Source organism: Lycorma delicatula, chromosome 1 (assembly GCF_047948215.1).
Source record: "Lycorma delicatula isolate Av1 chromosome 1, ASM4794821v1, whole genome shotgun sequence".
Taxonomy (NCBI): Eukaryota; Metazoa; Arthropoda; class Insecta; order Hemiptera; family Fulgoridae; genus Lycorma; species Lycorma delicatula.
The window spans coordinates 360,224,746-360,240,578 of NC_134455.1; the positions used below are offsets into that span (position 1 = coordinate 360,224,746).

Sequence of the window (15,833 nt, forward strand, 5' to 3'; positions counted from 1 at the left end):
GAAACAAATATGTGGTTCTTATTTTAACAAATGCCTGGAACCACAATAAAAGAGCACCTTGACCCATAGAGGAAGACACCCTCTGCCACTGCCTTGGTTATAAGCCCTAATGGGTTTTACCAAAGGTCATCTTTGAAACCTTTGCTTTTGACATATTCCAGTCCACCTTGGCCAGGATGCTACTGATAAAAATGCCACGAGTGACATTCTCATTGATGTACTACTATTTAATGAACTCAAAACAAAACACATCTCACCGAGTTTTAAGTAAGACTGAAAATACCTAACTAAACAAAGGAATTGAACTACCTACTTGTAGAAGATAAAAGTGAGTTCAACACACAACACGAAACATAAAAATATTACATAGAAAAATAACAGCAAAGTATCATTGAAACAAAACAAAACAAAGGACAAGAACAACAACAAAAACATAATTTATAAAACAAAACATAAAAAAAAACAGAATATAAGAGAAATCCAAGCAGAGCATAGATCTCCTCAGCATTCCTTTCCTTTTCTATGTACACTATAGAACTCTCCACTATTGCCCATTAGGCCTGGCTCCACCAGTTTACCTGGAGACCTAACACTAACCCGAGAAGATCAAGCCAACAGATGGTCTCCGTATGCATTAACTCATGCTTCAAGCACTCATAAAGGACGTGGTAGGTGTCGTCCAATTTTCTACACTGAGGACACTTCCCAGAATCTACCAGGCCGAATTTCTGCATTCTGTCCTAAAAGCACCATGGCTGCAAAGAAATTGTTTCACATATTTATTAGGGTGCACCCAAGAGGCAAACCAACAACATTTGGAGAAATATCATGCGTATAACGCCCACCATCTTTCTCATCTACCTGGCCTGCCACAAGGCATTGCCATGTTGTTCAATTTCTCAAACTTTGTCCAAAGTCAACTCACCAGACTTCTTAGCAACATACCACTGCTGCTTTTCAAAGCAGAAGTGACAGACTTATACAAATTTGATGAACAATATTCTACTTCGCACAATCAGTTGTTTCATCATTAGATGTATAAGTGTAGTTGCCACAAACTAAATATGTGTTAATATAATGTTACCTATAAGTTAGATAAAAAGCTAAGTCCAACTAAATAAATAATCCATTCAAATTATGCATGTTCAGGCTTTCCAGTATTGAACACCAGCTAACTCACTTAATAGTATTATTCCAATAGAAAGTGTAAAATTTACCTTTAAAGAAAGGTAAATTTACCTCTCAGTATTGTACAATGAATGCACAAAGAATCATGAAATGAGAACTTAACGTTGTTACATTTGTACAGTTTAAGAAAATATACATGAAGTGTAAAGGCTAGTAAGTCACTTAAAAAATATGCAAACTAGAAGAAAAATATTGCAACCAACTTAATATTTAGCTATCTTACTTTTTTAAAGTCACGACTATGTTTAAGCACTTTTTGAATATGGGAATTAATTTTTTTATATTTTGCATGTATAAATGTAATCTGTTGCCTGGGATTTCCACCATTATTTTCTACTCCTTGAATTGTTAACTAAGCTTATTCTTAGGTTAAAGGAAGATGTAGATGCCACAAGGACAAAAAGACAACTTTCCCCCACAAAACAGAAGCTAATTTCTGTACTAATAAGGTTCCCTTGAATTTTTTTATATTTTGTAATCATAAATGGCAAATGACATGAGTGGTTGTATAGACAACATTAATGTGAGAAATTGATGTTTCATTACTGATAATAATGTGTGAAAAAATTCTCTCTGTTTCTCATAGAGATTCAAATATTTGCTGGTAGATGGCAATCTTTGATTCAATTATTCCAAAAGTTAGCATCATTCAATCATTCATACTCACCAGCCAATATATTTGGAACCCATATTTCCAATTTTATCTAAATCTACTTGTACTCTTTCAATAACAATTCTATACAATGAATTTTGTGAAATAACTAGAAATTCTGTCATAAGAAACTAATTTTGAAGCATCAGTTTTCTTGAATTTTTGTATTCTTTTTAACTAGCTCATCCATCTAAACTTTAGGCCTTCATTGGATTCACAATGTCACACCCACCTTTTCTTTTCTTTACATAAAATTTGCAATGATATCAGTGACAGTGACATGAATTATTAAACTGAATCTTAGAATGTATCAACTATGAGAGCGTTTTATAATCACAGCCATCATTACTTACTGTCACAGAAAAGAAAATGAGATAATTAATGATCAATAGCTACTTAATGGATAATTTGAGGCTACCAAGTATATGATCCAATTTAATGTTGCCAATCAGTTACTATTAGTAACTAGTCTTTACTACTTATAAAAGGAATAAAGTTTCTTTTTATTTTTAATTTCAGATAAGAAAAAGAAGAAGCCAGCAGACAATGAGAAAATGATAGAATTAGACAATGCACACAAAAAATAATAATATACAAATATCTCTTTTTTTATGTTTGATGCTAAAATATGCATTAAAATGCAGAACTGTGTAAAGTGTAGCTATTAATTAAATTTTAATCTTAATTTTGTTTTTAAAATTAATGTACAGTAATGTGTTTAAAAAAAGATAATCAAAATAATTGAATTATGTAAAACAATGAAATAAGTTTACCTTCAAATAAACCTAACAGAGAAATTACAGGAGATAAACAAATAACTAAAAAAGAAAAAATTACTGATCTTCAGTATACATCTTCAACTATGCTATGGTTAAACAGAATGTTCACTGTAATAAATCAGTGGATTTAGGTTAGTGACATCATACAAGATTTTAATCTAATGAGCACTAAAGAACAAGGACAGAAATGAGTTTCCTTTTTACATAATCCAAAAAAATCTGTTTAGTTTTAAAACTTATATAAACAAAGAAGTTTGTAAATAAATCCATTGCCCTCAGTAACAGCTTTTCAGTTTCTCTAATTAGAAGTTCAGTTTTCATATCTAACATTATCAAATAGTATTAATTTTTTATTAAATTTACAACAGATACTCAAAGAATGTTATACTGATACTAGTGTGACATGAAATGTTACAATTTAATGTATAACCAGCAGTATATGTTAAAAAGTGATATGTGAATCTTGACAGTATCTATGAAAATGTCTTTTTCAACTTGAAATACATTCCTACTTGTCCTAACTATAATCTTATCTCTCATTAATAAAAGGGTAAATATACATTATGACCTACTTTTCAATGAATATTCATCACATAGCTACGGTTTCCATTACTAATTGCTCACATCTATTAACAATACCTCCTAAAGTTGAAGCAATTTCACAAAAGGGGTATTAAATTGCTTCTTTAGTTTATTAGTCACATGCTTTGTTACGGCTTACAAAGTTTTCTTGTGCATGTAATCTATTTTTGAGAATATTGATAGTTTACTATATAGTCAGTTAATGTGATGAACAGAGAGTAGAGCAGAATATTAACAGCATTCTGCTGGGGTAGACATGATATACATTTGTACACTTGGCTAAATGAAGAAGGCAAGGAAACAATTTCACTTGTCATTTTTCCTTGTAACCCAGTATGAGATCTTGTTATACTTAAGAAGAGCTACGTTACTTTTGAGAGCAACTTGTGACTCCTTACATTAAGGACCTGAAAATTAACATGCATACTATTCGTAATTAAAAGCAAACATTATTTTTCACCTAAATAATCAGAATTTGATTTAATGTTTCTTAATAGATACAGAGAATTATCAACTAAATATTATCCAGAAAGTTTTCTACAGGCATTATAAAAAATAATAAATAATAAAAGAAAGAGGTTAAACATCAACTACTGTTAGTACACCAACCATCATTTATGAGCATATAAATAAATTAGAGTATGTAAACAAATAATTATATTTGTTACTTATGTATAAAATAGAACAAATATCCAAAATCAAAAATTACTCTTATAAATAGAATTAAATTGTGGAAATAATTTATCATTCAAAATATCAAGGCACAATGTGAAAAGTTGCTATAAAATAATGAGACCGCATTTATGTTCCTAATGTAGTGTATAAACAAGATGGGAGGAGAAAAGGAAATTTTGCCCTTTTAAACACTTTTTAATTATCAAAATGGCTAAACACTTGAACACTGATAAATTTTAAAAATGTATTATAAAGCATTCAATTTTATTGAGTAGTTTAAGATATTATTTTATTATGAAAATAAATACATTCCATGCAGTAAGTAAAAATCCAAGTTTTCCAACTTAAAAATATCAGCAAGTAAAAAACTAAGAAAAGTTTCAAATATTTAATTTAATAATATAGTAAGCAATCTTGTTAAGGACAAATATCAACTCAACATCACAAATACAAGAATTCAGCATTACTGTTTAAATATTTATTTAATAAATACAGATATGAAACTTTCAGACACGTAAGGTTATATATACGAGTATATTGTCACTGACAATAATTTTCTTCTTTTTTTTTTTTAAATTAGGGTTCCTTAAAACAAGAAAATGATATGCATATAACATATGAAGCAGATAAATTCATAATGTGTTTAATCTTCATAAAATGTATGAAAATAAGTGTAAGAAATAACAAACTGTAATTTCTTAGATTACTGTCAAAAAATCCATTTAAAATAAAATAAATTTTTCTCCCAATACTACTTTATTTTTCTGTTAAGCCTCTAGAACCACTGTAAGGTACTCCTTCAGAGAATGATAAGTATGAATATAAATGAAGTGTAATCTTGTACAGTTTCAGTCGACCATTCCTGAGACATTTGGTTAATTGAAACTCAACCACCAAAGAATACCTATATCCACGGTCTAGTATTCAAATTAGTATAAAAGTAACTGCCTTTACTAGGGTTTGAATCTTAGAACTCTCAACTTCAAAATCAGCTGATTTGTGACAAGTTCATCACTAGACCAACTCGGTGGGTTCTTTCAATACCAATATGGGTTCAGAGATCTACCATGGATCGCCTAGTATATAGATACTAGGTGAAAAAATGCTTCACACTCATCCATTTGTCTATACAGATGGATGAGTGTGAGGCATTTGCCTCTAAGGAGCACCTCTTTGCAGTGACCTTAGACATTGAAAAGGCCTATGAGATGGTGTGGAAAGAGAGGAAAATAGTTATCTTACTACAGAATAGTGTTAACGGGAATATGTTGAACTTTGTAGCTAATTTCATGAACAAATGGATGATTCGTGTTAGAGCTAATGAGGTCTTTTAATGAGCTAATGGTGTTAGAGCAATGGAGTAATGAGTTAATTGAATTGTCTTGAAATTAAAAATTGAGTCCCTCAGGGATCTGTCTAAGTGTGATGCTCTTCTTGGTGGCTATTAATGGGTAGCTGATATGATCATTCAGCCGATAAAAAAAGTATCTTCACTGATGATATCAGTATAACCTGTAGAGGTAAGGAAATTGAAATTACTTGGGAAAAGCAGAATTTGCTAAATTCAATGCAAAGATGGGAACAATGTAGTGGTTTCAAATTGTCGATAACTAAGTCTAGATTTATTGTTTTTTCTAGACAGCTAGATGGGTGTAAGAACATGGTGAAATTAAACTAAGGTGAAGATGAAATAAAGGGAACAAACGAGATTAAACTTCAAGGTGTAACTTTTGATCACAAATTGACTTTCTTGAGCCACACTTAGTACAGTGTAAGAAGAATTAATGTCCTTAAACTCATATCACTTTGCAATTGGAGTGCTGAGAAACACATCATTCTAAACATGTATAGCAGCATTGTTCTGTTGAAGCTAGAATACGGGTCTATCCTGTATGACTCTGTGAGAGAAAAAATTAAGGACCTATTAGACTCCTTAGGAGTCAAGAAGGTCCTTAAGTAGTAGCTCTAGTAGGTCTTCCAACTTAGGACCATGCAAATATCACTTCTTTCTAGGCTCTCTTCTTTTTTTCCATGCGTTCCTCATTTTTTTGGCATGACTTCACTTTTCCTCATTTATCCATTTCCTTCTTATTTTCTTGTCACAAGAACTTTTATACTGTAAATTATTCTTCATAAGTTAATTCTATTGTAACAGTCCTCTTCTTTTAAGCCAATCCTTAGGAGGTCCCTCTTCCATCTATTTAAGGTAGTTTGACTTACTTTTCATGTTCCACAGCTGTCAAAGATTAGTTTATTTAGCCTGTATGGATTTATCCTGATCATATGTCCCAAGAAATTTAACCTTCTCTTCCTTACCACAATTTCTACATCTTCTTGATTTTGGTAGATCTCCTTGTTAGATTTTAGTCTGTATCCTTCCTCTGTTACTCTCAGTCTCTTGATATATTGCGCCTCTTAATATATTTCTATCAATCTTGAGCAATTTTTTTAAGATTGGTTAGGTGTAACATTTCAGTCTCATACAGGATTACTGGTCTTACTACAGTTGTATTATGTCTCAGTTTGGCGGCCTTGGAGAGATACTTCTTATTGTAGATATCTTTGGTAATTAATGTAAGCTTCTCCAGTTTTGATGTTCAGTTGATTTTTTTATCTATTCCTGTCCTGATATCTGTAGGCCTGCCTTTTGGGCTATTTCTGTTAACTATTCTATTTGAGATACTGTGTCTTCTTTCAATTCAGGCAAAAGAACCATGTCATTGGCAAAAGCTAGGCACCTTATTTTGATGTTTCGATTTTTAGATCCAATCTTCATACCCTTATCATTCATCTACCAAAAGTTTTCATTATTTTGTCCAAAACCAAGCAAACAAGATTGGTGATAGTCCACTACCACAGAGTAGTGGACTATCAAAATAGGGTTGAGACAGCTCAACCCCATTCTGATTAGAAAAGGTTTGCGTATTTCTCCCGTAAACTTAACTTTAGAGACTGTTTGGGAGAGTGAGTTTAATGAGGTTCAAAGTTTTCTGGCCAACCCCATATTTTCTCAAAGTTTGAAAAGTCTCTCTGTGTAAAGAATCATAAGCTTTCTGAAAGTCATTGAAATACACAAAGATGGGTTTCTTTCTGTACGCATTATATTTTTAAATCAATTTCAGACTTTGTATTTGTTTAGGGCATTATCGTCCTTTTCAAAAGCCTCTCTATTTTCTGATCTATTTGGGGGTTCTAATCTATTCAATAGTACTTTCAACAGTATCCGTCTAAAAGTTTTTCTTATGGAGTGGGTGCATTGGGCCGTCTTCCATTCTTCCAGAATTTGTTCCTCTTCCAAAATTTTCTGAAACATTCCTCCAGTCTTTTATACCAACTCTTCATTTACCAACTTTCACAACTCCGCGACCACTCCATCTTCTCCTGAAAATTTATTATTTTTGTGCGATTTTATGGTTTCCAGTATTTCTTGTTTGGTAGGGGGGCTAGATTCCAGGTTTTGTGGTTCATCCTCTTGGAACTCTGGTTTTACTCATGCTGTTTTACCATTGAGCAGATTCTTGCACCAGAAGTATTTCGCAATTCTTTATTATTCAGTGCTAAAGTGCCATCTCTTGAAGCATAAGAGCTGAGTATGAATTGATTTGTGATTTGAGTTTTGTAAAAGCTTCTTGTATTATTCCCTTTAAAGTTACCTTCCTTTTTTGTGACCTGATTCCTTATAAATCCTCTCCTTTCTCTTCTCAAGATCTTATGTACTTCTTTCCTTAAATTTTGTTATATGGTAAATTTTTCAATAGGTTTATTGGAGTTGTACATTTTCCACGAGTCGTGTCTTCTTTTGAGCGCTTATTCACACTTTCCATTCCATCAGACATGTTGCTTCTTGTTGTTGAAGGGGCTAATTCTTGGGCTATTTCTAGCAAATTCTTCATTGTTTCTTCCCAATTTTGTGGCTCCTTTAATTTAGACTGAAATTCTTGTTTCTCTTTTAGAAGTTCTACATTAACTTTCAGGATTTTGGCTTTCATACTTTGATCTTTTTTGTTTGGTATGAGGTTTATTTTAACCTGGGAAAGATAGTGATCTGACGTCACATTTATTCCTTTCTTAACTTTAACATTTTGGATTTCTTTATGATGTCTTCTAGATTTTGCCATATGGTCCAACTGAAATTCACCCAACAATGGATTTGGGTTTTTTTCTTGTTTGAGCCAAGAAATTTACCAATAATTTTGAATTTGCCAATAATCAATTCTAATTATTGGCATAGCTTCACCAGCCTTTCTCCCTTCTTGTTCATCCTTTTGTATGCTGGATATCTATCTATTACGGCCAAGGATTTCCTTTCATTTCCTAGTTTACATTGAAATCCCCCACCAGAATTGTTACATTATTCTTGGGGATTTTGAATATCTCATTTTCTAGCACATTCCAGAACTCTTCCACTTTTTAAGGATTTAATCGGTTATCTACATTTATTGGGGCATGAGACAATTAATCAGCATATACCTTATATTAAAAAATGTTATGCTTAGAAGGGATAACTCGGATTTGGACTTGAAATCTGTCAGTGTATTCAAAAATAGTTTATACACCATAAAAGCCGTTTCCAAGTGTGGAACATTATTCATTACTTGCTTCCCTGTTATACCTTTGAAGATTCTAAATCCATCCAAACGTGATACATTTTTTTTACTTTTTGGGGGTTGAGCTAAGTTTTCTGTCTGCTTTACGTTGAGGCCTCAACTAAATAATGTGAATTTGTGTGGTGTGTGTAAATATACAACACATATACATATGACAACCTTCAACTAGCTGATGCAATCCACCGGGTAGACAAATATGACACAACACTTTTAAATAACTACCACACGATAAGAACTTTATCATTACTTACGCCTGTTATTAATCTCAGATTATTATCACATTAGTGGTTATTTTTATGAAATTATAAATAGGTTAGCTCAACAGCAATGTAAACAATGCACTATTATTGAAAAATTTATACTAATTTCAGTTTCCTAATTTTATAATATTCGTATTATTTGCTACTTGTGGTCTACAATAAACAAACATCCCGTGTAGTGCAAGTATTTGAACTGAAATTCGGTACATATCATGTACGTTGTTATATAAACAATAATAATACTTCATAGCTATTTATAATTGTAATTATATTAATGACATTATTTTAAAAACGATTACATGGCCTTGTGAAACGTTTTTTTTATTTGAACTGTGATGTTGATAACTGCTCGTTTTTTTGGCGAAAAACACTTTCACATTATAATCGCCCGGGTTAAAATAATAACAAGAGGCTTCTTCTAGGATATTAAAATATTAGCAAATTATAGTTAAAACTAAGATAATAATAGGAAAAAATTTGAAACGGTATAAGAAACGCAACAATTAGGATAATGCATGAAACGTGAATAATAAAATAATATCAAAATTTTGACGAATTAAATCTTATTAATTATATTAATTCTTTTTAGGCTGCGTAGCATATGTAGCCCACAAGGATGTGGTGCACAGTCAAGATGCATTCGCATCGGACGCACAATGGTGCGCTCTAAGCTGATATCAGGTGTCCGTGACTAGCTTTGGTATAGCCTAATAGCAATCAACACAGAACCACTTCCTCTTGGCGAATTTTTCTGCATGAAGATTCCCATGGTAATACTGTGTCTTTTACAGTAGCGAACAAATGAATCCGAACAAAAGGAGTTTTTGTTCTGTTGTAGGTTCAACGTAAAGTAGACAGATATAGTGTGGTATATAGATATGGCCGCGTTGTGAATCGGTACTGATACAAGAGACGTGACTCGGCAGAATCATTGACAAACTCACTCACACAAACGCAACGTTTGTTTATTCTTTTAAGTTCATTAAAATTTAATAAATTTTTTGAATGATTTGTAACTGTCGCAATGCTTTATCGAATTGATTAATTCTGTTAGTGGTATATTATATCTATATAATTTAAATAAATATTTAAATATCATTAATTGCGTAATTAGGTCGTACCTCTTAAATGGAAAAACTGTATTACATGAATTATGTTACGTAAGATAATTTTTCTCTGTTAAATATACGTATTACTTTTCTCTTTTTTTAACACAACTTCTAACTAAAATATATTGTCACTTTCTAATTTAAATAACGCACAATCAGACATAAACAATTAATCTTTTTGCTGATTCTTTAATTCTTCTACTTTTATAAATATTATTATTTTTGTTCAAAAAATTACAGTTGTAGTGTTACGTTTGTATTTTTAGTTAATTTTATATTAGAAGTTAATATTAGAATATTATCTTTTCTTTTATTAAAATATTTGTTAGTGCAGTTGCAGTATTCTACATCAAAACCAGTAAAGGAATAGGTATGTAATTTTTACCAAATTTTGCATTAACGGGGTTCTACTTTACTTAAAATCTAGATAACGAAACTATCTCAGAAAATGTTCTCTAAATATTGGGTAATAACAACTGTCAAAATTTAACTGATATTATAGCTTTTTCTAAGTTACAATTTTTATCTCAAAATGTATGTAAGATGAAATAAAATATTCTCGAAGCCTTCTCATTGTACCCAAATTGGGTTTGTTTTCTAAAACTGTTTCATTTTCTGCTGGCTCTGCCCAAAATTTCCCATTGAGTAAAATATGTTTTATAAGATATTTCTTATTCGTGTTTTCATTCTTAAATAAAAATTATGAAATTTTCGTTTCATTATCACTTAAAAGGTACGTGCTATCACACGCTAATAAAATATATAAAATTCTTATCAGTCAAACTCTTTTTGTAAACCCAGTATAAGTAGTAGATTTATTTAAATTGATATTAATAAATATATTTTAAATAGTAAGAGTACATTTCAATAAGAAATATAAAGTTACTAGGAATTTCCCAAAGATTGAGAAATCCGAGGAAATAAGATTAGAACATGTTAGGCTACATTTAAGTCCATTTATTAGTTGAAAAGAATTAGAAATATTTTCCTTCCGTTTTTGTAATTCAATCTAATTATGGTAAATTTAAAATTCAAGAACTTCTATTGAATTTCATACCGTGGTCATAATTGTATTATATAAAGATAATGTAAAACCCTCTTACTGTAGTACACCACAATGTTCGACTATCACATAACCCACTTTTCCCTTCAAACGTTACATAATAATCGATGACACCGAACCGATTACCGTGCGGTGAATTACAGTTTAAAATTATTACAATTACAACTTGAAAATTCGAGATTTTTCTTTATATTATGAAGTATTTTTTTTAAGCTATAGATGATTTATTTAATTTTTTTCTTTTTGAGTCGTTCCATTTAATCATACTTTCTGTATAAAATGTTTAAACTTTTGGATTACAATTCTGAAACTAATAAATAGACAGCATTCTCCACACACGCCTCCATTCTGATGGTACCATCAACTAGAACCGTTGTATTATATCAAAGACCCATCACCACCAACATTAATGTTGTGTTGTTCAAATCCAATGATAGTATCTTTACACGTTAATTTTTTATTGTATATTTAAAAATAATAATTCTTTGTTGACTAATTATATGTTAATATACTTCAAGTTCGTTAAACATTATGCTCAGCAATAGCAACAAATGGGAATGTATCTTAACTAGGATCACATCAATTATAGGAGCGAAGGCCGATGAAGAGAGGCGACGACAGGCTGAGCAGATGCGGATCTATAGAGACGTGGAGTCGATGACGGGTGATCAAGGGAGACTACTAGCTTCTGGGGACGGGCGGCGGGGTCTCCTCGGAGTCGTTGCTCGTGTATTTTTGCATTTTTTGACGTTTCATGACCCAGGGACCTTAAAAAACAAAAAAAACGTGGGGATAATTTTTGAACGTATGTACGTGTTTATGTACTTGCATTCGCGAACCTTAAAAATTTTAAGGTATTTTTAAGGTGTTGAGATATTTACGAAACAAATATACAAACAGACTTTCTTCTTGTATTTATATAAAAGGCAATATTCGTATGTGTGTCCGCTATAGACTAAAAAACTACTGGATCGATATTTACGCGGGGGGTTTGGCAAAATGGTGATAATTTTAAAATAATATTTCCATCATAAATTATCACCACCCCAAAAAAAATTCTCAAATAACTTTTTCACGTATAATTAATTTTTTCACTATATAAAAACAAATAACCAGTGCTAGAAAATTATAACAATTTTGTTGCCAGATTTTTTTTTTTATTAATCAATACATGGTGGTACAATAATATAACTTTATGAAAAACTCGTTCTAAAAAAACGAGAAACCTACGTCTTGGAAAAAGAAAAGGAATGCAGAGGAAAAGATATCGAATATGGTAAACTAATGAGCTAAATCTGTTTACTATGCAGTAATATGTTAACTATTATTTCTTAAATTTATTCATATACGTATATTTACGTAAAATATAGAATTAAAACAGTCATCTTTTACAAATCTACAACTACTACATATATATAAAAATGAAAGTTTTTTTGTTCTGTATGTGTTCCTTATACCATTCATCCGATTGCGCGAAGGTTTCTGAATTAGTTTGGACCCACTAGGTGGCTCTGGGGTCGAATTATTTCGAAAAATTTTATTTATGGTCCAATTTGGCTCATATTCAGAATATATATTAGTTACACGAAAAGAAAGTTTTTTATTAAAACTATACCCGCTAGGTGGCGCCGGTGTCGAGATATTTACCAAACGAACAAACAAATATACAAATAGATTTTCTTCTTCTATATATGTAAAAGGCAATGTTCGTATGTGTGTTCGCTATAGACTAAAAAACTACTGGACCGATATTTACGCGGGGTTTTTAGCAAAATGGTTTTCCGCGTTGTCGGGAGCAGGTTAAAGCTACTGAAATCCTCGATCTGATCAGTAGAAATAAAGTTAGGGGTATCTGACCAGTAGAATGAAAGTTAGGAATATTTTGAACCGACTGCTCTGTTTAGAATGTAGATTGAATTAAATCCGATAGGTAAAGCCGTTTTGTCAATTGGTTAAATTTTCAAATTAAACTGAATTTTAAATTCAGTTTTTTAATGTTTTATCATACTTTCAATTGTGTTAATTTAATATATATACTCAAATCTAGCAATAGCGAAGCATTTCCGGGTCTGCTAATTATACATGAAAGAGTTAACATAGATTTTCTAACCAAATTTTTTTGGACGACTTCGTTGTTATAGCCAGCGTCTCATCATTTCGTGGGGAGGTCCCGGGTTCGAACCCGGTTTTGAAATATTATATGAGATTAGTTTAAATATAAAAATGTTGTTAACCTATTATAAGGTGGCTTCTTGTATAAGAAGCTATAACAAACTGTCCAATGATAATGGCAAATATATAATAAAGTTATTATTAAATGTAGAATATGATAATTCTAATTTTTTAATTAAATTACGTACAATTATTTTAAGTAAGCATAAGACACGACTGCCAAAGGAATTTCGTTAATAATAATAATAATAATAATAAACGAATCATCAAAATCGATTTATTTGGTAATAATTAATATTGAACATATGTACACCTATGTTACAGTATAGTATTTAACATCGTAAGCACTAATATTGGAATGTGTCACTGAAATATGTTAATTCTAAGAATTGTTAGTATGTTGAAACCTTTTCCGTTTGAGCAATTAATAGTCTCTTTGTGATACTCAACTAGTTAGCATGTATCTTAACGTTGTATATAAATTTTATTGGAAGGCATATACAATAATAATTAATATTAATAATAGAATGTATATCTATTTTGTAAAATTTGCAAGTATAATAAATTTTATATATATATATATATATATATATGTATATAAAATAAAGATTACAAATAAACGGTCAAATTGAGAACCTCCTTCTCTATTATTTTTAAATATCAGTAAAAAAATTTTTTTTTCTACTTAAAAAAATGAATATCTTTTTTTGAAAGTTTTGATAAATTTCTAGAGAGAAAAGTTATTTTAAATCTACGATTTCGTATAATCCTTTATTCCAAATATAAAGATTTGGAACAAAAAGAATCTGATGTGGTCACCACATGACTTCTTTGTATGCCAATTCAATTACATTAATTCATTTTTATAAGTACAAAAAATTTTATTTCACTTCTGAAATTATTATTTATTTAAGTTATTTTTATAACTTCTGATTTTTGTTCATATTTTTTTTTATTGTTATTATTGAGTTATTATTTACTGTAAAAAGTATTTTACAATCAGAGGTTAATAATTATTAATAAATTAATATATTTATATTAAAAAAAAAAAGTTTAAAAAAAAGGAAATGAGTGTGATTCGAACGATGTGCGTTCCCCTTGTAAGATCCAAATATTTCCTTAATTAAAATTTTATTTGGTTTATCTCTGTACCAATGAGAATAAGTACTACTTATGACATATCGTTGAAAAACTCTCAATGAGAGCTTATTACTGCAGTTAAGAAAAAGTCAAAAATCCAATATTTTTTTGGATTTTGGGCTTTTTTGGACACTTTTGGTCAAGTTGATTGCAATCAAAAGGAAGGTGCACAACTAGATGTTACAACAGTCCTAAATCCAAAATTTCAACATTGTACGGCTAATCGTTTTTTAGTTATGCGAGATACATATATACGTACAGACATTACGTTGAAACTAGTCAAAATGGATTCAGGGATAGTCAAATTGGATATTTCCGTTGAAATTTCAAAACCGAAATTTTTCACGATTACAATACTTCCTTGTGTACAAGGAAGTAAAAATTAATTAAAAAATATCCGTATTTAAATCATAAGTAACTTGCAATTATTATTTTAATAAAAATAATGATATAATATTAAAAATAATTAGGCTTATATATTGTGACGTGTTAATTACGATACGTGATTAGAATAATTGAAAATATCCGTTCTTAAATTATAAGTATAAATCGCAATTATTATTTTAATAAAAATAATGACATAATATAAAAAATAATTGGCTGATATATTGTGACATGTTAATTTTGATACGTGATAAGAATATTTGATAACACAGGATAATAATAAATGACCAAAGTTACATCTACTTTTATATTCCTTTTATAAATAGGTCAATCTTTTTAGTGAGACTATTTAATACCATTCATGTATACATAAATTATTATTTTACAAAGGTAGGAATTTTATAAATTTTTAATCGCATATTAGTAATATATTTTCTCTTTCTGTATTACAATTTTTGAATTACGCAGCTGGTACCTGAATCATAATGAGGGTCAATATGAAATAAATTTTCATTATGCTACAGGTGTTCAACCATCCAAAGGCCTCTTGTTTTCAACCACTTATCAATTAGAAGCGGGGATTGTTTAATGTAACAGTTGTTTTTTTAACTTGATTTTAATTCAGTTTTGTAGTTGCAAGCAATCTACCGGATTGATCTAGTGGTAAACTCATCATCGCAAATCAGCTGATTTCGAATTTTAATTGTTGAGAAATTTAATATTCAAATCCTAGTAAAGGCAGTTAATTTTATATGGATTTGAATACTAGATCGTGGATACCGGTGTTCTTTGGTGATTGGGTTTCAATTAACCACACATCCCAGGAATGGTCGAACTGAGAGTGTACAAGACTGTATTTCATTCATACATATCATCCTCTGAAGTAATACCTTAAGGTGGTTCCGGAGGCTTAACAGAAAAAGAAAGAACTGATTTCAATACTAGATCTTGGATTGGGTTTCAATTAACCACACGTCTCAGGAGTGATCGACCTGAGTCTATTCCGGACTACAGTTCATTTACATTCATACATATCATCCTCTGCAGTAACACCTTACGGTAATTCCGGAGGCCAAACAGAAAAACAAAGAAAGTAGTTAGCCAGCAGCCAACCTTCGCGGCGCGAGTGGTAGCGTCTCAGCCTTTCATCCGGAGGTCCGGGGATCAAAAAAACGTACTTACAAGAAGAGGTTATTTTGAAGTACAGTAGGTAACATTGTTT

At 30.7% G+C, this 15,833-nt stretch overlaps 1 protein-coding gene across 1 annotated transcript in view; it reads left to right on the top strand.

The window, feature by feature from the left end:
• Nucleotides 1-3,057, top strand: part of LOC142317925 (nose resistant to fluoxetine protein 6-like) — a 65,772-nt gene extending 62,715 nt beyond the window's left edge. Inside the window, exon 13 of the mRNA XM_075354463.1 lies at nt 2,360-3,057. Within this exon, the coding sequence (XP_075210578.1) occupies nt 2,360-2,427 (68 nt within the window). The 3' untranslated portion in view covers nt 2,428-3,057. The remainder of the gene's footprint in view (nt 1-2,359) is intronic.
• Nucleotides 3,058-15,833: the final 12,776 nt, after the last annotated feature.